General features: G+C 43.8%; 1 protein-coding gene across 1 annotated transcript in view; it reads right to left on the bottom strand.

The window, feature by feature from the left end:
• The window catches only part of grm5b (glutamate receptor, metabotropic 5b), a 74,792-nt gene that overhangs the window by 48,905 nt on the left and 3,861 nt on the right, over window positions 1-22,026 (bottom strand). Inside the window, exon 3 of the mRNA XM_035383725.1 lies at window positions 7,256-7,505. Within this exon, the coding sequence (XP_035239616.1) occupies window positions 7,256-7,505 (250 nt within the window). The remainder of the gene's footprint in view (window positions 1-7,255; window positions 7,506-22,026) is intronic.

The raw sequence follows: 22,026 nt of genomic DNA on the forward strand, positions 1-22,026 counted from the left end.
TTTTTTTGGGGGGGGGGGGGGGGGTGGTCATGCTAAAGCACACAGTAAACGTTCAGCGTTAAATCATCCCTTACAAAGTAAATATGATCGTTATTAGACATACAGTATACTCACTCTGAGTTTAATTATTGCTGGACATTTTACTGTTCACTTTATTTCCATCTCTGGTAATGAATCATCTCATGCTGTGTGCCATTGTATCTCACATCTGTACATGCAAAAAAGCGCATTCCCAATTAGCTGTAATCACGATGGAGGTTCAGTGTGAAGATAATTTGCCAGAGAGGCAAAGAATTTAAATGAACAAGGAAACTATGACACAACCATATCTAGCAAGTTTAAATACAAAAGAATGAAGGATGCAGCTAACCAAGGTCAGTATTTGTCCATCACTATCATTAGTACAGGACATAGCATTTTTTCTCCTTGGTCCACTGGTGAAATAGGTCCATTACAGTCATTACTATTCATTAGAGGTCCAAGCATGATCGCTTGCTGCCCAAGGCAGTGGGAATGCTGGTGGGGGTGGGTGGGTGGGTTGGTCGGGGGGGGGGGGGGGGGGGGGGTGTTAAAAAAACAGGTGAATCAATACTGTCACGTTTCAGACACGTCATTTCAATTAAGGAACAAACTCCAATTCCTTCAGCCCCGAGGGTGATGTGTTCTGCACTACTCTAACCTGCATACAGGGCTAACAGGCCAAAAAGAAAAGACTGTGCAGTTTTCACCAGCCTCCTAACACTAGCCACTAGCAATCCTTTTTCCCAGTCAGAACCCATGGGTACAAGAACACAGGGAAGAAAAATCTATCACAGCAGGTTGTTGCTTGAAAAGGTACAATCCCATGAAAAATAGCCAAGCAGTTTTAAGACAGCAGCTGAATGCAATTAGTAATGGTAGCTGCTTGCCTCACCTAGTTATTCCTTAAACAGGCACAGGACATTTCCTGGTTCTCATTTCCTTTCAGGTTTTAATGAATTAATTGAAGCAATTTCTGGGTAGAAAATAGAACCATTGACTGGTCTGAGAGCCAATCACATGCTAAGTGAACTGTGAGCTAAATCTGTCATGACTAGAGATGCCCATGACAAGAAGTGGATAGACACCACTATAATGAGTCCTGTAATATATTGTATAACTTATAACAGGTAAAGCCTTTAGCAGAAATGAAATTAAATCAAAACCAAAACAGATATACTTGTGTAGTGTTCTTAAAGAAACTGTCACTAAGCACTTCATAGAGTGCATCATACAGATAACATGCAACCTGTAAGTCAGAGCATAAAATTAATAGTATAATGTAGTATAATGTCCCCTTGTTTTTATGTCATAATTGACACAATGAAATTGATTATTTCGTTATTATGATATAAAAAAGAAGGGGACATTATACTGATGTCTGAAGAAGACCACCACCATAAAGGAATTAATCTTATAGAAAGATTTTTCCTGATGGTGAGCAAACAATTTTCTCCTAATGGTGACCAAGGACCAAAGAAAGGCCCCAACTGGAATTCAAACCATAGAACTTGCTGTGAGGTGACCGTGCTACCCACTGCACCACCATTATTTATTTATTATTATTATTATTATTATTATTATTATTATTAATTTTATTTTATTATTATTATTATTATTATTAGTAGTAGTAGTATCTGACAATAGGAACATTGAATTTGGACAGTCTTGTGAACAGGAGCTGAGAGCTGGGTTTTTTCTGTCTGCCTTCCACCAAAGGTGGGAGGGTCCACATGCACTGCTGGGCATTCTGAAGATCAAAAGGCAATCATACAATCATACAAATCATACTATTGTCTGAAGGTACATATCTGCAGTATGTACCTGCAGACAACAGTAAATGCATAACTCAACAGGTCAGCACCTCAGAAAAAGCCATGGATTTCTGAATAGTTCCTGTCCCTGCGCTTCACGTGGACCACCGTGCACCCGTGCTGTGGGTCGTTACTTTCTAAAGTACGTTCCTCTCCGTAACTCCAGAGCTTCCTTTCTGTAGCAGGAAATGAGAAATTCAGCACCGCAGAGCGACAGGGTGATAAGTGGCCAAAACAGGATTACACGAGCAGTCTTTATCTCCAGGTCTCAGAAGATCCCACACGTCAGAGGGGAGATGAAATTAATCTTTTCGGCTACCAAGGAGGCGAGTTTAAATTACCATCAGCCATGCTGGCCGGCAAGGCAGAAGGGCATACATGCTACCTTCAGAGAGGACAAGATAAAGGAATGACTCACAGGAAAAAATAGTAATAATACAACAGGCAAATGATAATAATCTGTAATATCTTATAGTGAATCTTGAAAAAAACGTATTTTTCATTTATGGTGATATATCCAGTGTATTACAGCCACCATTTTAATAGGAATGCGTATCAGTGATAATTTAAACATTGCCCAAGCGGGAAGATCTATGATGATTCCCAAGAAGCTGTCACATACAGACAGATTCTATGCAGAATGGAGCAGCTGTCGGAGCAACTCATACCACTGTAAAGATGTATCGATTCTTAATTTAATTATTATCAGTCCTGTAGAGGAGTCAGCATAGCTGCAGTGAGGTGCCGTCTCATAATGGGTTCTGGAACATTTTAATCACAGGATGATTACAGAAGAAACAACTCGTCAACAAACCCCATTTAGAGCCACATGACAGGGAGCGCTGTTCATTTGTCTGAGGTAAGAGGCCAATCAAGCAGCAACCATTTGAGTGGATTTTTTTGGTTTGTTTATAATTTCCAGCTAATCTAATTATAACCTCAACAGCCAAAGTACACTAAAAGTGTGCACAGGGGAGGAATTGACAGACTTCACCTCAAGAGCCAGCACAAAGCAAAATAGTCAATGCAATGTTTTTCATTCTAAAAGAGCTCTGTACTCTATGGGGTGAAGAAATTACCTGTTCAGTTTAAGACCCATTATAGATATTTTACATTTTTAAATTGAATATTCAAGCAAAATCAAGCTCAACTAGGCCTGCTCAGCATCTTTATACATGCCACAGAGCATGATAGGATATTAATCGCATGCAGTACACCTGTATGGAAGCATCTGCATTCTTTATGTTTCTCTACTCATTTATTCAGGTTTTTCCTTTCATTTGTCATCCATCTGTGTATATATATATATATATATATATACACACACACAGTATGTACATAGTACAAATGTATGCATTTATATATATAGAATTTATTGTTGGCATAAAACTGTAATCTTTTTAGTCATAAGTGTAAATATTCAGGGGATCTGTGCACAGGGGGAGGAATGCAGCTAGAGACCATGTGACTACAGTCAAACTCAAAGAAGTGGACATCACCTATTTCAGCAAGGAGGAAAAACCAGACCATTATCAATTATACATGGACTGGGAGAGAGGAATGCGATAACCAGGGAACAGTACAGCCTCGTACTGTTTGTGCCAGTACTGCATGTACCCATGCATGCTCCAGGAAGAGACAGCTGAAGGATATCAATGTATATTCGCATGGAAACAAATTATTTGAAATAGAATGTAGAATCTTCTTCATCTTCACAAAATTAAGCATTGTTAAAGCTACAATTTTGATAGACATTTATAATGAAAGTCACTGGCACTTGAAAACAGTAGAAATGTGAAAAGGCTGTATTTGTGTCCCATTCTCCCCGTGATAGCATTCATTTGTTATTTTTATGTTATTTAAAATGGCTTTCAACTTCCATTTATTTCAACAGGTATTCCTGTAGGTTATTCTCGAGGGATGAGAGCAGCAATGGAGAGCATTTGCTGCAGGGAAAACTAATCAAGTGAAACCGCTGCTTGATGAGTAACAGCCTCTTATGGAAAAGTATGAAAAGAGACCTGTGTTGCCCAGCAACCAAAGACAAGACATTTTCAAGGAATTACAGCAGTAAGGGCAGGTAAGCATTGTGCAGTGATATTTGAATGCAGCCATAGGTAAGGTGGTCTTTTTTTCATTTATCATGAGCATGTACAGTGACAGAGTTTGCCACAATGACAGGTCAATTTGGTCCCATGCTTTTGTTCGATCTTGGTTCAGTTTATTTTTGTGACTAAAGGCTATTTTTATATACCAGCCATTTCTGTCCATAAATGTATGGAGGAAAAGAAGGCTATGTTTGTATTTGTCTCTGTTCTAGAGGGGGAAAAAATTGTACTTCAGACCAGAGTGAGCTTCAATCATAACTCCCAGATACATTATTGAGGAGGACAGCCGTGTATTCTGAGGAAATCGATTCACTGACAAGGCATTTCGCCTTGCTTTGTAAACTCTAGACATGTTAATGGGCAAGCTCTTTGTTCTCCCCTAGGAGGGAGCACACATGCCATCAAAGAGTGACGGGCTCTGCAAATTGCACGTGTCATCAGATGGTGACAGGTTCCACACAGGGTGTCCATAAAGAAGATGAATCCTTCCTTCATTTTCCTACATCTTTGTGGGGGCGAGAGATGCCGGCACAGGCAAAAATGCTCCTCTCGCTCTGCCTCAGTATCTCTTTATCAGCAGCTGCCCAAGCTCTTCGTAGAATAAAGTCAAAACATAGAGTTGCCTTCAGAGAAAAAAAAACACCTACTAATTTTTTCTGAGGCTTTGACATCTCTTTAGAAAGCAACCGTCAAGCAGCTGCTCTCTGATTCAGCATTAACACCACTGGCAGTGGAATATAGGATCGATGGAATTCTGTGTGGGTGTGGCGTATTTTGAGCAGAGCAAGGGTCACACTGAGGTGAGAGATGTGATTGGGGGAGGCAAGCTAGCTTTGTTTTCCCCAAAGCACTCTTAGCACACACACCTTTCCTACTCCCTTAAAAGGTGAAAGGAATATATGTTTTGTGGGCAGCCCTTAGTGATATCAGAGGAATTTTATGGAACACCTAAAATAGAACTGAAGCGTACTGAAAAATGCAGAAGAAATAAATTAGACAATTTTTGTAAGAAGTCTAAGAATGGCTCCCATGATATTTCTGGCAAAGACTGCCTTAAGAAAAATGCCTACAACTATGCAGGTGTGTTTTACTTGACAGAAAGTTATTTCGTGCTCCAGCACATATTTTATATGCAGTATGTCTACCCTTGGGTTAGCAGCTCATATTAGATGCAGGCAATAAAGTGTTACATTGTACAATAATTAAAATGACTATAAGTACAGTGTAGATAGACACGTTACCTGTGAAGCCCTTGTTTATGTCACTGGTCTCTGTGATGCTTACAGCATGTGATGGGTGTGGCTTCAGCAGTGACCAGAACTGTTAAAGAGCTTCTTCTTTTGTTAGCATGGGGAACAGTGAAGGCGACAAAGACGGTGATGATGAGGAGGAGGACGAGGAAGAGGATGACAGTTGAATATAAAGATGGCTATCTCCTTTTGTACATCCAGGATCAGGGTGGAGATGTTGGGGAATGATGATCTGAAAATGACAGGACACTTAAAAAAACATGATTGATTTGCACAAGTACGTACTTCTGAGAGATGTACATCATTGCTTTGTGGGTTCATTTCTGGATACGTATCAGAATTTTTGATGTACTGGCCAGGCTCATATGTACTCAAATGGGGCTCCTCACAGAGCTTAAAATACTTCCAGTTGATTTGTCCCCAAAGCATTAACGAGATGGTCACCTGGTCTGACAGATGCATGCTGGGATTCCAACCATAACAAGGACCCAGCTCTCCCCACACCTTGCCAGTATGGCACACACACACACACGCACACGCGCACATGTGCATACATGCACACGCACACACGCTCACACACAACACACAAAACACACGCACACACGTACACACTCACTCCACCATCTCTCCCCTACAAACACAGTCAGTTGTGTTGTTGACAATGAAATCGGCGTAGGAAGAAAATGTCACTGCAGAGAGGAGGGGCAGGGACGTAACCTTGTCTGAGACACAGGGACGCGTCTGGATTTGTGAGAGCAGCAATCAACAAAAGCAATGAACAAATTGCCACACTGTTCATCCTGGACTGCAGCAAAGCACTGCTTTCTGATTGTGTATGTGCTTGCGTCTGCTGTGTGTGCGCATGTGTGTGTGTGTGAGTGTGTTTTCTGGCAGAGATGGATTTAACCATGATTCACACATTTCATTTGAGAAGCTCCCATACTCACGGAGGGGTTTATGTCTGTCTTCAGGTGAAATTAAATGAACCCCTCCCCCACTCTCAAGCCCATACACCCTGCTCAGCTCAGCACAGATATCACCTCATCACACCCAGCCATATGATGATGCCTTGCCTCCAGTTATGACGCAAATGGAGATATCATACATCTTTTGGTTGATTTTTCCATTAATAATGACCATCATAAGTGGCCTATACATCAATTTAACATTCTGTTTATGGCTCTGTGATGCTGTAACAGTGTCTTTCGTGTTATTTGTTAGTCCGTGGCTTCATTTGTTAAAAATGGGAACAAATGAAACAAGCCTTTTCTTTGCTTGCAGCAAAAAGTTGGTGTAGTAGCTGCCACTGTGAGTTGGTAAATTATAGCTCATTAAAGTGAGAAAAATAATGTCCTCCCATTCAGATCAAGGAGCCCACATAGGACTTGCGTAGTCTCCAATGTCAGATGATGTAGCTCAGTGGCCTGATCTGTTCATATTACTCTCAGTTCAATTCAATTAGCTTTACTAGCATGACAAATCAGCATGTTAGCAAATAAGCTAACACTTCTGAAGTAAAAAATGAGCCTCTTAAGATTTCTAAAGATAGCGGGATACGAAGAAATGATGATTGCTCTCTGTTGAATTTTAAGTTATAACCACTAACACTGGTATGCATGCTGGGGACTGAAATGAAAGGTGTAATCGCACTCAGGTGTATTTCTAATTTATAAGTAATTCATTTTAAAGTTTGTATTTTTGCTGTAAATATAAAAATCAGTTCACTGAGTTTTTTTGTATGACGAGCAACAAGGGCAAGTTATGCTCTTTGAATGGGAGGGGGCTGAAAAGATTGACGTTGAAATGGCCCACAAAATCACATAGTCCGCCACTGCATGTTCATGCGCACACGCACACGTGCACATACATGTCTGTGCTACCACCAACGCACATGCACACACATATTTCTATATGTACGAGTACAAGCATACGTGTGTGCGGTAATCTGCGTGAGCAGCGCCGCAGTCTTGCCCCACATGCACCCAGGCACACTGACCCTGAGGTCAGAGGTCAGGGCGGGTCGGGGGCGGCGTTTCGACTCAGCGGGCGCGCGTTGGGCACTGACCTCCCGAGCAGCAGGAACTCCCCCACCAGCTTCTGGCGGCGCATGGCCATGAGGATCCCGCGCACGGTCATGCCCTCGCAGAAGCAGGCCACCACGCGCGCCTTGGGCAGGTGGCCCCGGAGCTTCCGCAGCAGCCTGTCGAAGCCCGGCTCCCCGGCGTTGCTGTAGATCTTGTCCGAGTGCGCGATGCAGATCCCCTCTTTGGCGGCCATGTCTTTGAACGCCTCCATGCCGCTCTCCCCGTAGTTCCCTGGAACGGGAGACAGAGGCTCGCAGTTAACATTTGAATTTCTGCCCCTACTCCTGTAAAATCTGCTTTTTATTGGCAGTGCCTATTTAATTTCAATGAATACCTGATGTACTCTGAATCCTTAAATTTAAATTGGGGTGCCAATAACTGTGACTCACATTTGGGAAAAATAATTATTTCTTCATTAAGATTTTTTTTAAAGTTTTTTCTTTGAACAAGTTTACTTCGATAACAATTTTTTAATGTGTGAAGACTGGGTGTGCACCACACACAGCTAGGAGAGTCATCTTATGGACCTTTAACTAGCAGGAGAAGCCTTTCGTAAGAAAAGAAAAACTCATCAATGACAGAGCCTCACAATAATAACGCATACAGAAGGATAACTACAGCGACATGTCACATCAAAACACTGCGTACAAACATCCAATGCTCCCAGAACTTGCACATACTGTAGGCTCTGGTAACCAAATCAAATTCAGTTTCCTTTGGGGGGGGGGGGGGTGGAGAGAACCTGAATTAAGATGCACTTCTTCAGGATCTGCAAACTAACCAGAATTCACTGGCATGGAATAACACTACACACAGCCAGCAGGCTGAGGATACTGATGGCCTCTGGTGTCAACTGTGAAAAATGGAACAGTGGGCCTCGGATCGCTAAGAAATGTGTCAAGCTGGGAGAAGGGGGGGGGGGGTTTCCCCTCCCCTGGATCCCTGGGAACGCCGGAATCTGGTTAAAGAGATACGGCCGCTTTCAAGAAACGTCCATTCAGTAACTGTTCCCAAGACCACACAACATACAGTACAATCTTACTTTTTCGTCTTTTATATCAAGACTGCATTTCTGGCGGCTGTTGTATTCACAAAGAGTACTGAAGATCCACAAAGGTCCACTGGCTTCATGCATTTACCCACACTGTTCATAAGAGTGCTGTCTGTCAGAAGTGGTACTGGGTTTGTTAAAAATGGGATTAGAACAGGGATTAAGGAAAACAGCACTGCTTCTGGCTCAGAACCCTTGACAGATGGGACTATTGTGATGCTATTGCCTCCTGTGCAGATGTCCATGTATACATATACTCATGCTGCAGAGGTCTAATGAATGAAGGTGCCCTTGAGGAATTGATACGACACTGACGGGAACAACAGCAACGACAGTCCGTGGTCTACCCTCAGCACAAGCAACATCAGCGGCAATACATCTGTCAGCTGCCACAGGGCTTATTAAGTGTGCCATTTAACAGAAGTGTTCCCTTTCCTTTCACCAGTGATTTTAGTGCTTCACTCTGAGCTAACCCACCAGTCAATATCACAGGGAGACAGAAAACCTTGTTTTTTTAGAGTTAAACAGAGAACCAGATAGACTTGAAAGACAGTCAAATTAACTAAGAGGATGAGTAGACTTTAATCAATACACAGCAAGAAATAGCTTGGAGAGGCACTGATAAAACCCCAAACACATATCAACATGGGCATCTCCTCAGAGGACTTTTGGAAGGAATTGTTTTAACAACCATTACTTGGTCCTCTGCTACTCTCTGATGTGACTCTCATTAGAAACATGAAAGCAGAGCTTCATATTCAGCAGGCTAACTGAGATCACACAGACAGACTGCCGAACGCCATTAAGTGGAAACAATGATCAGTGGCTTTGTTTTCATAATGGCCACTGAACACTTCAAACGGACAGAAATTATTTAGTCTGTGAGCAAATCTGCAGCGGTGTGGCAGATTAGAGAAATTAGAGGGAATAACTGATATAGATCACACAGATGGTGGCATTAAACCCCCATAGCAGTAAGGTGACAGCATAACGATTTAGCGATTTATCAGCCATGTCGCTAATCAGGGCTGTCATTCGGGTCCAGTGCAGACCCGGCATTAATTCAATTCAAATCAATTCTGCTGCAAATGTTGCAGCTGAAATTGGATTGAGATAAGAATGAAAACGGTTAATAAGGAGCGTGATTTAACCGGGGAGTAAATGAGGGCCGAGAGGACAAGGCAAGGCCGATAGCAGCTCTGCGCACAGTGCCACCGCACGCAGTAAACCGCTCAGGCGGAGGACCGTGGCCATAGAAACCACTGTGTCGGTGCCATCGGACGTGGGTTCACGACTGGACCCAGGTGTGGAAAATCTGACATGTCTGGACTCCAAACCCACGGAAACCTCCTGTTAAACTGGCAAACATAAAAAGGAAAACGGAGCAAATATGAAATCGAGTCAGATTTATTTTCAGAGCTGTGAAAGCGATCCGTAGCCCTGTCGGTAAAAGCTTCCCGCGGACACGTGCCCGCAGAATCACGCGTCTGCAGCTGGAGAGCGGTGTCGCTCACCGTCGCTTCCTCTGTCTGTCTGTCTGTCTGTCTGTTTGTCTGTCTGTCTGTCTGTACGACATTAAGCTGAGGACGCATTCCCCAGAGCTGTTACAGGAGGTGTCTGTTACAGCTGAGGCCTGGGGAAGGCGCGCTCTCAGTGACCCATGAGGCTGTGCTCTCCTGTGAGTGAGCGGAGACCCATCCAAATCTCCACACATCTGACAGAGCTGGGACAGGAGGTGCGGCAGGGCCCAGTACAGCGTGTCTCCATTCAGCGCTGGCCCGGCTCTCCCCCCCCCCACATTACCCCCCTCCTCCGGTACATGCAACAACGCTCACGTTCCAGGTACAGATCGATTGAGAAATGATGAGCAAGTCGTGCTTTATAAAGAGAATAAGCATCGATCTGTGGATACTTCAGTCTGCCTGAGGGCGCTGCACAGATGATCTGTCAGGAACGACTGGCCAGGCCGTGCGCTGGATCAGCGTTAGATCAAGCGCGCGGCAGGCGGGAGTGGTGCTCCGAGCCAAGCGATCGCAAGCATCATCACACATAGCGGTAGCCGCGGCTCTAGCGATGAGACGGGGCTCCACCATCGGCATAGCCCGTACAGTCTAAGATCTCGGCGTCCCTTTGCACAGAGAATACAACTTTCACTGCTACGCGGCCACAGCGAAACAGAACAACCTCTGAAATCCCCTATTCCCCTGGGCAAGAATAAAGGAATAAAAGCCTGTGGCACTCCAGTGAAACACAAAACACAATTTGCGGCCCAAAGAGGAACTGTGGACAATATGCATCACCCCATTCCCCAGCCCCGTAACAGCTACGGCCGGGCAGCTCTCTCTGCAGCGCAGATATTCGTCTTGATCACGGGCGAGGATTTGTGTGCTGGGGTGGGGGGCGGAAAAGGCACGGCTCTGTGGAAGGACCTTCAGCTGCTGGCTTAATAACAGGGAACGCAGGGCCCGAAAACCATCTGTGCTGCCGACCCGACGACCGCACTCCAATAACAACTCCGCGCCACAGCCCTGCATGGGAGAGGAAAATGGCCTTCAGCTATCTGTCACCAGAGCCCACCGGCACTCCATCATGGCCCCTGTGCTTATTCAGTTCACAGGCACATTTTCTCAATAGGGGAATATTTTGATGGTAAACACAGTTGCATGCAGCCGTGGCAGTGTAACTCCAGCACTTAAAGGTCCATCCTGCTGCATTCAACCAAGATCATCGTCTCTAGACACCGTATGCATGGATGTGTGAAAAAAAAATCCCCTCTGACAGCAGTTTAAACGTGCAAACATTGTAAATCAACGTCACAGTAGGAGTAAGTCAGCAGTTTCACAACAGTGCAACACTTGTTCTCTGTCCGCTTCCTGATAGCCCTCGTCTGTGCAATGGTGCTGAAGCTGACAGCAAGTTAAAGCCCATCCAGACACAGCAAATCACACAGTATACTGAAAATAAAAAAGGAGCACAAGGCCTTTACATGCTAAAGAAAGCTACGTCCACCAGCTACATGCAAAATCCTGTAATTAGTCTCACAGTGAGACGAGTCGGCGGCAGATGGCTGACACGGCCGCACTCCCCTCCCTGGGAGAAGGGGGCGCCACTCTGGAACAGCTTTACAGGAAGTCTCGCACCAGCCCGCTACTCGTTACTTCTGGCAGAAGAAAGGGAGATGAGCCTCTGCAAGTGACACCCAGCTTTTCAAAAATAAAAAAATAAAAAAGCAACAAAAAAAAAAAAAAGCTCTGGAGTGTCAGCTAGACGCCATAGAGAGGAAGTCGGCAGCAGGGGTGATTCCTGAGTCTTGTAGCCACTTAAACGATTTCTATCAGCAGTACACTGACATTTCCCATGTTATATATAACCATGCAAACAGAGTCACATCAGGTAATACTGTGCTGTGGTCTGGGGTCAAGAGGCTAATAATTATTTAATGATATTTGACGATAGTTACTAACTCTGACCAATCATTCCCCTCTGGATGACACCAGTGTCAGAGCCAATACCTTTAAAAGCACAGAGAAAATAACCCTTTTTCTGGCCATCAGGTAGGAATTTAACCTAACCACCTCATGGTTTGCCTTCAGATTTGAATACTGCATTACGCAATGTCATGAGCTCACTGCTCGCAGAAATACATTTTTAAAACATAGTGTGCGCTGCAAAAAAGAAAAAAAAAACAGTTCCTCAAATTCATTATTCAAAGTTATAGAATTGAATTGAAATTAGATTGAATTCATAACCGGCATTTCTCACCCTGCTAAAAAAAAAAAAAAAAGCACAAGAGGGGGGTTTTCAACATGTTGCCGCTGCAGAATTCATTCATCTTAAACAGATTATAGCATGGAGCGAGAGGTGTGCATCGGAAAAATCTACCCACTGGTATTACGGGGAAGAATAGCAGAAGATAGGGCAGGAGGGGGCTTCTTAAGAACAGAGAAAAGAACACTATACCCCAAGTCCTTATTGTACTGCTCTGGATTGTGCTCATAAAGTAATTTACTGCAACTTTATTTGTTGCCATTGCAAGCTGTTAATACAATCCCTAACACTAATTCTGAAAAGATTAGAGGCATGCTCGTTATTGGAGGCTTTCCGTCTTGAGGGAATTAATTGTAAAAATTAATTGCCCACAGCACAGCACTGTGTGGATGCACATACCACCAGGGTCTCAACAAATTAGATGTGTGTCTGAAAGAACATCCATCTTAAACTCCCATTTCCCATTTTGTTGTACGGCAGCGGCAAGGGCTCTGAACTCCAGATCAGAGGCTTGTGGGAAAAATAACTGCTGCGTGTGGTGCACACCAATGAAAACCCTGCTGCAGACAAGGACACACAAAACACAAAAGAAACTTTCCCCTGGTAAAACTGCTTAATAAGCAGGTACATGATCATAAATTCATAAATACTGATCTGGGGACCTCAATAAATGTTGAGATCGAGAAGCCAGCACATGTGAACTGCTCCAGATAGGACCCTGTAGACAAGAGAATACAAAGATGTGCCGTATGAGCACTTATTAAGTACATGGGATTAAATACATAAATACTGAGATGGGGTTGTTTTGCCAGCCCACGCAGGAACCAATAATAACAGCTCTGGGGTGAGTCCAGCCAACAAGCCCTGAAAAAAAAGGGTCAGGGCATGAGCTCAGCACCACAGGGACTCTTATACCTCACACAAACCCGACATCAATTAAACAGCAGTGACATCAGCGCAAGCTACCCCTGCCCAGCCCTCCCCACCATGCGCATTTGATTCAGGGCCAGGGGTTGTGTGGCACTTCCGCCCAGCCACCCATACCCATTACGTGACGAAGAATCAGTCTGCAATAAGAAAATAAAAATGCTAATATCTTGATAAATATAACTTGCACTGGCTGGCCTAATCATCAAAGATCGATGATGGGGGGTGATCTCATAGACCAGGCAGACTGACTTACATTCATTCTGTGGGTAGAAACACTGAGAGAGTGGCGAGGAAAGCTCAGATGAAGACGACGATGAGGAAGAGAGTCAGGGGGGCATGATTGCTAAGCAGCAGCTACTGTATCTGCAAACTGAATAGAACCCAGTGAATGGCAAATTAAAGACAATACTACTCTCTTGTGTTTTGTGTTCTATGCCCATTGTCAGGGTCTTCCATTGGAGATGGAACAGGATACACTTTCTAAAGACCAGCTGGAGGTTGGTGGCATCTTGTATAGCTTTCCTATGAGTGGGATCGCTGCCGATGCTCTGTATTAAAGACAAATGATATCCACAGACGAACAATTATTGGAGTATTTCAGATAGGTCCTGTTAAGAATCATAAGTAGGCTTGTGTTTTGACAGTATTCTGAAATCTGAATTACCATAAATTGCATCGCATTGATTTACAAACCGTGTTTGAAATACAGACCGCACTTGCATTCATAAATTATTCATACAATATAACAAATGTGCTTTTGAAAATATAATCATGTTTCCCGCTTTTGTGAGTGCAGACTGGGAGCGAAAGATTTAATCAATGATTAAATTGCAGTGGTTCACCACACTGTAATGTACTGCCTCTACCAGAAGAGGTCCTTGACAGTAGTCTACCCAAGTTAATGATTACTTCAAATGAAGATATTCTGGAGAAAGATGATATTGTTTGTTGACATAATATAATATAGAATGGATAAGGGCATGTTCAGACTCTTGAATGCATGAAGTTATGACATTTTAACACACAGAAATGTTTTATGCTGATTCTAGCTGACATTAATTTGAACAGACATGTTCCACCATGTATAATACAAAAATCCCTCTAATCCATCCCATGCATAATCACTGATACCACATGTACATGCTGTTTCAAGCAGCAAAACCCTAAATTAACCATAGAAGCAACTGATTTGTAAATAGAATGTACATAAAACAGCAGAGAATATGAATATGAATTGTATTATGTATAGTGGATGATGAAACAAAAATAATGCAATACATTTGAGTTCATTTAGTCATTTTGTAGTTTGTCATTGAGGCTGCGTAAATAAAGCATGAACTAGCATGCTCACAGTGAGATGTTCCATTGCGCTGATACAGAACTATTGTCTATCCTGTCTGTCCTCTATCTATAATTCCTTATCCAAGATGGCGGAGTTGGGGAGGTGGCTGCAGTTTAGCTGTGGTGGAATGCTCTTGCAGCAGGAGGGAGCAATGGCCGCGGAGGGAATGCAGTGGCCAGGACGATCACGCTAAATTGGAGGTGAAACACAAACATGGGGGCCTTCATTCTCTGGGACCGCCATAAGAGAATCCGCTGGCATGAGCACAGGCCAGCTGCACGGCTGCCAACACAGCTGGTCTCTGCCGGAGGAATAAATTGAACCCTTTTTAAAAACCCGAGTACGGGAGAGGGTGAAGGAGCAATTGTCTGTGGTATCTGGCAGCCATCCAGGATATGGCACACAGGCACACCTGCACAATTGCACATAAGAGAGCTTTTACATTGTCTCTCTCTCTGTAAAGAAACATGGGAAATAATGTTGTAAATACTCTATGGGAAATAATGATCCACCTATGGACTCCTATGTGTACGTTCTACCTCATGTAGGCCTACATATATTTAGCTTGCCAAAGACTCAACATATTCTCCTGTTTTGATATTGAGCCTCCTGCTTCATAATTTGTTTTTATTTTATTTTTTTACAATGTTTGCATTATGTCTCAACTGTCTTTAAATACAGCCCCATTAGAGATTAATTCAAGTTGATATCACCAAAAAAATGATTATTTCTACAATTGGCATTTTACAAGGCCATTTTTGGCATTTTACAAGACAAGAGTTAAACTACTGAGCCCTTTCTTCACTTGCTCCTGGTATTTTGGGCAAAGGGAACACACACACACACACAAAGCCACGGCTCTCTCTCTTGGTGAAGAGAATTTACGCCCGATCATTTCTGCCTCGGCGCTCAAGCTGTGGTGACAGACACCAAGGTGGCAGGCCCTGGCCTATTCCATTCCCGTAATTTGTCACTTTGACTGGAGGCCCCCCCCGCCCCCCCACAACAGAGTTGCTGTGGCGGCCCTACCATCGCCATAGCAATTTCCACGTCTGGGAATCCAATTCACAGCTGCACTTCCGTTCTTAACACAGCCCCCAAAACACCTGTGTGCACCTCGCATTGCCCAGGCGACGGTATTCTGGAAGCTTCTTTTAGAAAAAAAACTCATCAAGCTCACACATCCTGCCTTTTCCCCTGGGCCTCTTGGGCTAACAGGAGAATTCTTGATGGACCTCTTACATAACCCCAATGGAGGCCACACATTCGCTCACCATTTGCAGTGATAAATGGCAAATTTAGCCCTTAATTTAGCCACTGGTAAATTAGCCACTGCTAAATTACTATCATATGTCTCTGCGCCACCCCTGTTGCACACAAGTTGCACAGGATTTGAGTCAGGGAAAGACATTTCATGTGCAAGCAGACTGTGCTGAGTGTGACTGAGATCGCAGGTGAATGATGAGCCGAGTGAATCCCTCCCTCCCTCAGGCAGCAGCGCAGCCACAGTAGACTCAGAGACTCAGGCTTCTGCTCCATCCAAACCTGCAACTACACACCTGGACTCATTTTAATTAACCAGGCTACTCCTCTGAAGAGTAGGCTTTTTTGGAATGTTTTTTTTTTTGTTTTTTTTTTGTTTCAAAATTCAAAGTCAGTGTTCTAGAACTCAGTTTCTGTCAAGTACTAGTAATAATTAACATCAGCATTCGAATGTTCAGTTAAGATCACACAGTTCTGATCTTACACCTTAAAGGGTTATTGAACACAAGCGACTTGTGCTGGTGGCCCTTGGCATTTTGTTGTTCACAATGCTCAGGCTCAGACTTTTAATCATCCATCAAACTCCTGTGATCAAGCTCAGATGGAGCAAAAACCAGAAACTCCAGGACCAAGTTTGCTAACCCTGCACTACATCACTCCCAGGCAGACCCACAATAGGCTCAAGAATTTAACTGTGCTGTCAAGAGTAATCTCACAATACTTTAAGAATAAAAGGCAAAAGGCTTCATCTTGTCACTCTTCTGTTTGAAATGAGGAGAGGCTTAGGAGATCCTGCAGACAGTGTGATAAATGAATGGCAGACACAAAGAGCTAAGAGAGGAAGCATAGCAGGATGTCAAGGATAAGTATGAAGAGGAAAGCACAGATATGTGGGCAGATATGCAGGGTAAGGCATGGTGGGTTGTGCAGGGATGGGAATGAACGATGGCGCAGATGCGGAAACATGGACAAGAATTTAAATGTACAGCTGGATACGACCAAGCAGTGGCAGATGCACAGATAAGAATGAAGGGGAGTAAGGAGACGTGAACAGGCTTCAGGGAGGAACAGGCTCCGTCCAGGATAAAGAAACAGACAGTCGTGGAGCCAATGATGATGTGTACAGGGGCGGTAACAGCCAGGAATAGGACAACCCTGTAAAACATTGGCAGGTAGCACAGACCGATGAAGGGGAATGAGGATGAGGAGGAGGGAAGCAGTCTGGCACTTCGCTGCACACTTCACCCATCAAACCTCTCGCTAATGACTTACACTTAAAATTCCCTCAACCCACAGAGCCGCTTATCACGCCGTTTACCATGGCAACAGACCCCCGGCCCGGGAGATTGGAGGATGCATCACCATTAATCTCCCCGAGATGACCTGCTGGCTCCCTCCTTTCCCCCTGACCCTGCCATTTTAATCCTTTAAAGAGGTATCCTTAACTGCCGATACACAAACCCAGGCAATTTCACATGTCATTGTCTGTCATGTGAGGAGAGGAATGAAATCTCTAGCACACAGGCCATAATAGCAACGCGGGGGTTATGAAATAGCATGTCAGCAAACGTCAGCCCGCCCCCACGCCGGCCAGGATCACACAGCACTTCTGGGGCCGCGTTAGCGGGTCACACCACAGCGCGTTCGCTTCACAGCCTCAGCGTCAGCAGCTTCGGCGCAACAGCGGTGCGAGAGCGAGGTTACATAAAAATAAAACGGGGCTGAGCAACTGTATGCTACTAATGACCATCTGATCTGAACTAGTCATTTATGCGTTGAATCCAGCTGATCATGTTCAGCTGAAGAGGGCGGCTCTTCAATTTGTCTGTGAATGGGAACCTATTATAGCTGTATCCATTTTGGGTTCAAGAAACCTCCATTTTCCATCATTAGACTGCGGGCACCCACAGCTACAAAATCCTCCCTCCAAGGCAACCCCACTGCACAGTGACCAGCAGCCACCAGAGACACCAAATGTAATGCCACACCAGTCCATTCACCTATTTAAGCCCACTGGCAGCAAAGCACTTCATAGTGATCAGGGGGAAACTCACATCAACCACCAAGTGTGGCAGCCACTTGGGTGATGCATGGCAGCCATTTTGCACCAGAATGCTCACCACACATCAGCTGAGGTGAAGGGGGAGAGAATGATTTTTTTAGCCAATTAAAGATGATGGATTGAGAAGGAGGGGCATCAGTGATTCTCTGTTACAGGCAGGAGCACCAGGTTTGCCTGTTATCTCCCATGCACCATTTGCACTACAGTTTCCTGAAGTGATTCTCTAAGGTGCTTGGTACCCTATGGCACTGTAGACATGCGTCGTTCATATACACCCAAGGGATTCCAGCAAACTGTTCAGTGTATTTTCTTTCCTGTCAAAGGGAATGAAAGAAAGGGTTGTCTCTTCCACTTCAGAGCCTGGGCACGTTCGCCTGGCAGGAAAGGGTTAAAGCGAGAGACAGAAAGTAAAATTCAGTCATGGTCGCAGCTCAATGTCTGCTCCTCACTGGCATTTCCCCGGAGGGTAAACCGCTGCGTCACTGCCTGACCTTATCGTACTGCGGTTAATGACAAAGCCAGTTCCGGAATGCTGAGTGGTAATCACCATCACCGATCACCATCACAAATGACACAGGAACACTGGACAGCTATTAAATGGCTAAAATGATACATTAATTTTCACTTCCAACCGGTGAAGAATCTGACTTAAAGAGTGAGGTCCCAAATCCTGGGTGTAAAAAAGAATTAAATTGTTGCAGAATTGTTCTGAAAATCAGGAGGACTGAGATCAATTGTGAATTGACTGCAATTGCTCATTGGATACCACAGAGAAACATTGTGCACCACAGTCCCTTAACAAGTGCTTATGACTGGGCTGTCTTTCCCCGTGTTATGTACGCATTTGCATTTATATGTGTGTATGTGCGAGTACACACATTAATACAATAAAATTTTACAGTATGTATACTGTCGGGATAACAAAATAATAGCTTCTCTATTGTTCTTGTTTCTGCAGTAACACACAGTGTTTTAATGTGTGGCAGATCGGCTTATCCAGGGCAACTCACAGCACGAAACAGAGTTAATTTTTCAGACACTGAGATCGCTCTGACAAGGTCTTCAATTAGATATTCAATTGCCTACAGCTAGAGCTGTTTAGAGCTGTTTTTGTTTTCAGCCACAAGACAACACATGAAACAGCAGACCTACCACCTCTGAAATGGTTCCCTGTCATGCAGTTGCAACATTAATTGAGACTGGAGGGGAAACAATGTGAGCTGTACAATTTTGAGCCATTTTATTTTAGGGGAAACAGTAACCGCAATGAAAAGCAAATCTACAGATGTGCTTTGGTAAGTGTCTGGCTGAAATATATTGGTTCCTACTACTGCGTGGAGAGAAAAAAATACAAAATTACAATATTAACAAGACAAAGAAATGAATGGACACTGTAAAATAACTGGCAGCATATGTCACCAATGAAAGAATAATAACAGTATATCCCATGTTTTTCTCCAGAAGAAATCAAGCTGTAAAGCAAAGCGGATGCAGATGTAGTAGCCTACTAAACAGGAGCTCATTACAGCCAACACTGCTGGCTGTGGTTCGGTTCATATGCTCGTCAGTGATGCCTCCTGGACCGCACAGCTGTATCTCCACATAGCCTCTTGTACAGTGCAGCAGAAGGAAAGATCAAAGAACTTCTTTACTTAAATGTATTATTCATCTCCTTGCCATCTTGGCAGCTTCAAGTTTACAATGCAAATGAAAGAAGAGAAAAGCAGGATTGAGGATATAATGGGAAAATACTGCCATGGCAAAACTGTTTTTCCCCAAATCAATGCATTATTATTTTTGCATTGCATAGCCAATGCAATTATTCATTGTTTGGGGCATTCTGGTTAATGATTCAGTTAACATGTCTGACTATGGGGTAGTGATTTGGTGCAGTGGTTAAGCTTTATAATTAGACTGAATGTTGCAGTTTTGCCACTGCCTTGGTGCCTCTGAGCCAGCCATTTATCCTGATGTGCTTCAGTCAATATTCAGAGAGTATGCTGGTGAGTAAATTATGTTGCCCTGGATGGGGTCCTTAGAGACCAAGATATGGCTGTGATTACCTTAAGCAACCCTGACTGACAACAGACCACGTGTGGCCATTTATAATAATCAATGCGCATCATTTCTCAGAACATTTTCTCAGAAATAAGGTTGCTCCACAAGATAATAAAACCGCTCTAATGTGTTTACTTTCTCAAGCTGGTCGCTTTAACTGGGAACTGTTTATGCTTTATTTTGTTTTTAGCCCCCTTATAAACTGGATTTGGACATGCGTACTACGCATATGCATAGAAAAACAACTAATATCACAGAAATGACCACAGAAAGCCTTTAAAATAAACAGTCTCCAGACACCTCTTTTAGTGACCTTGGACAAAAAGGCGTAACTGTGAGGGAATAACTGGCGAGAGCTGCAGCAGACAGATCAGGCAGATGCTGTGGCTTGGCTGCTGTATGCATATGAGTGCGGCTCTTTCTCACAGCTACGCTGCTGATCTCTTTACAGCAGAGCCCGTGTGCTCTCTGCAGCGGCTGCCTGGATATCGATAAGGACCACAGATTGGGGAGTACTACTGGCCAGGACAGAGAGGGTGGAAAATTTTGATGTTGAGGTTTTGATGGTGTTTTTTGTTCGCTCATTTTCTACCACTGCACTCTTCGTTGCGCTGAAAGCACTGTCGTTAGATGCACGCAGAAATCTGCTCAATGACACAATCAAAAGATTTGCACAGACAATGGTTCTGCTGTAAATCAGCTCGTGACCCTCAGCATCATGACTGAGACTGGCTGGCGAATGTGCATGTTGCACTGTGACTGCAAGTTCCATATGATTGGTACAGTGAAGAACATACATTTCCTTTTTCCAGTAAATACTAAAAGATTTGCCTGACTTTTTCCTTTCCTCCTTCCGTTCCCCTTTTATTTATCTCACACTCCCTCCCCCTTCCCTACCTCTCATTCCCTCGCCCCCACCACCCCCACCCCTTTAATACTGTTCATTTGAACCTTCTGAGTAGTCCAGATCCTGCTGGGGTTGTCTCTTTTGCAAAGCTCCAAGGTCTTTTCTTTAGACCAACCTCAGTCTCTGAAACGAATCAATTCAGTAAGAACCAGCCTGTTTCTTTTATGAATTGTATACATACTCCCACGGATGAGAATGAGATCGAATTTCTCTGCAGAATTGGGAGATTTTTTTTGTCATTCCTTTCACCAAAGCATGGGCAACAATGAGTCAGAAAATGGGCACTTCTCACTATTCTACTGAGCTGCATTTTCCCCCTTTTTTTATCCTCCGTTCATGACACTTAGTCAATAATCAAAAGACTTGTGTGAGCAAGATCATTTGCAGTGTACAGTTTTCCTTGAGGGTATGTTAAAAATTCTAACTGGATGTCAAGTCTTTTTTATTTTTCTCTATTATACAAGACCTCACCATGGAAATTATGTCTGAAATAATGAGCTGATGAGGAGCTCAGCAGAACTCTGATGTCCTTGACGTGTTCGATCAAGGTCAAACTCCGCCAGGAGAAGACGGAGACGCATTTGTGACACTATGAATATACGCTCAGGCATCGGCATTTTGTTCTTCATCAGGAAACAGCACAGCGACAGCCCACAGCCCACAGCCTGGGCTCCAGAGGAGGCTAAAGCAGCTCCAGCGATCTGCGTACTCTCGTTACAGCTGGGCTTCTGAGACACTGCCACAATCACTCAACAAAACAGTGGACATTTGCAACAGATCTCAGCATGGCACACAATGGAAACACATCCCTGGAGAATGTGCATTGCCTCCTTTATCCTGGCCCTCGACCGCACATTTAATACGCACACATCAGCAGCAACCAGTGAGCTTTCTGATGCGCATTTTTGAACACGCAAATATCTGTGACAAAGTCATTCGCTGGCATCCTGGAATTGGCTTGTGTGAACAGTAAGCACAATTACATCTTTTTAAAAAAATATTTATTTTAATGGACCTTCTAATTAATGCAGTATATTCATTATGTATGCCGCAGGTCTGTGAAAGTTCTGTAGGCTTTTCCCTGTTATTTAGCTGGGTACATTTAAAAGTTGAACAGTCATATATTATGATCCAGAGGGGCATTTTAAAGAGTCATTTTTAAGTCTTTGACACAATGGGATGAGGGCACATACATCCGACTCCCTGCCACTAGATCTCCCCTACAGCTTCCACAGAGCAATACTGTCTCATGCCTGGACCCTGAAAACAGTTCCACACATGATAACGGCAGATAAAATGAACAGAGCAATCAAAACCGCCCCTGAGGCATTCCTCTAAGGGAGATTAACATGTCCTTATTTTATGCTACCC

This window comes from Anguilla anguilla, chromosome 12 (assembly GCF_013347855.1).
Source record: "Anguilla anguilla isolate fAngAng1 chromosome 12, fAngAng1.pri, whole genome shotgun sequence".
In the NCBI taxonomy this organism is placed as follows: domain Eukaryota; kingdom Metazoa; phylum Chordata; class Actinopteri; order Anguilliformes; family Anguillidae; genus Anguilla; species Anguilla anguilla.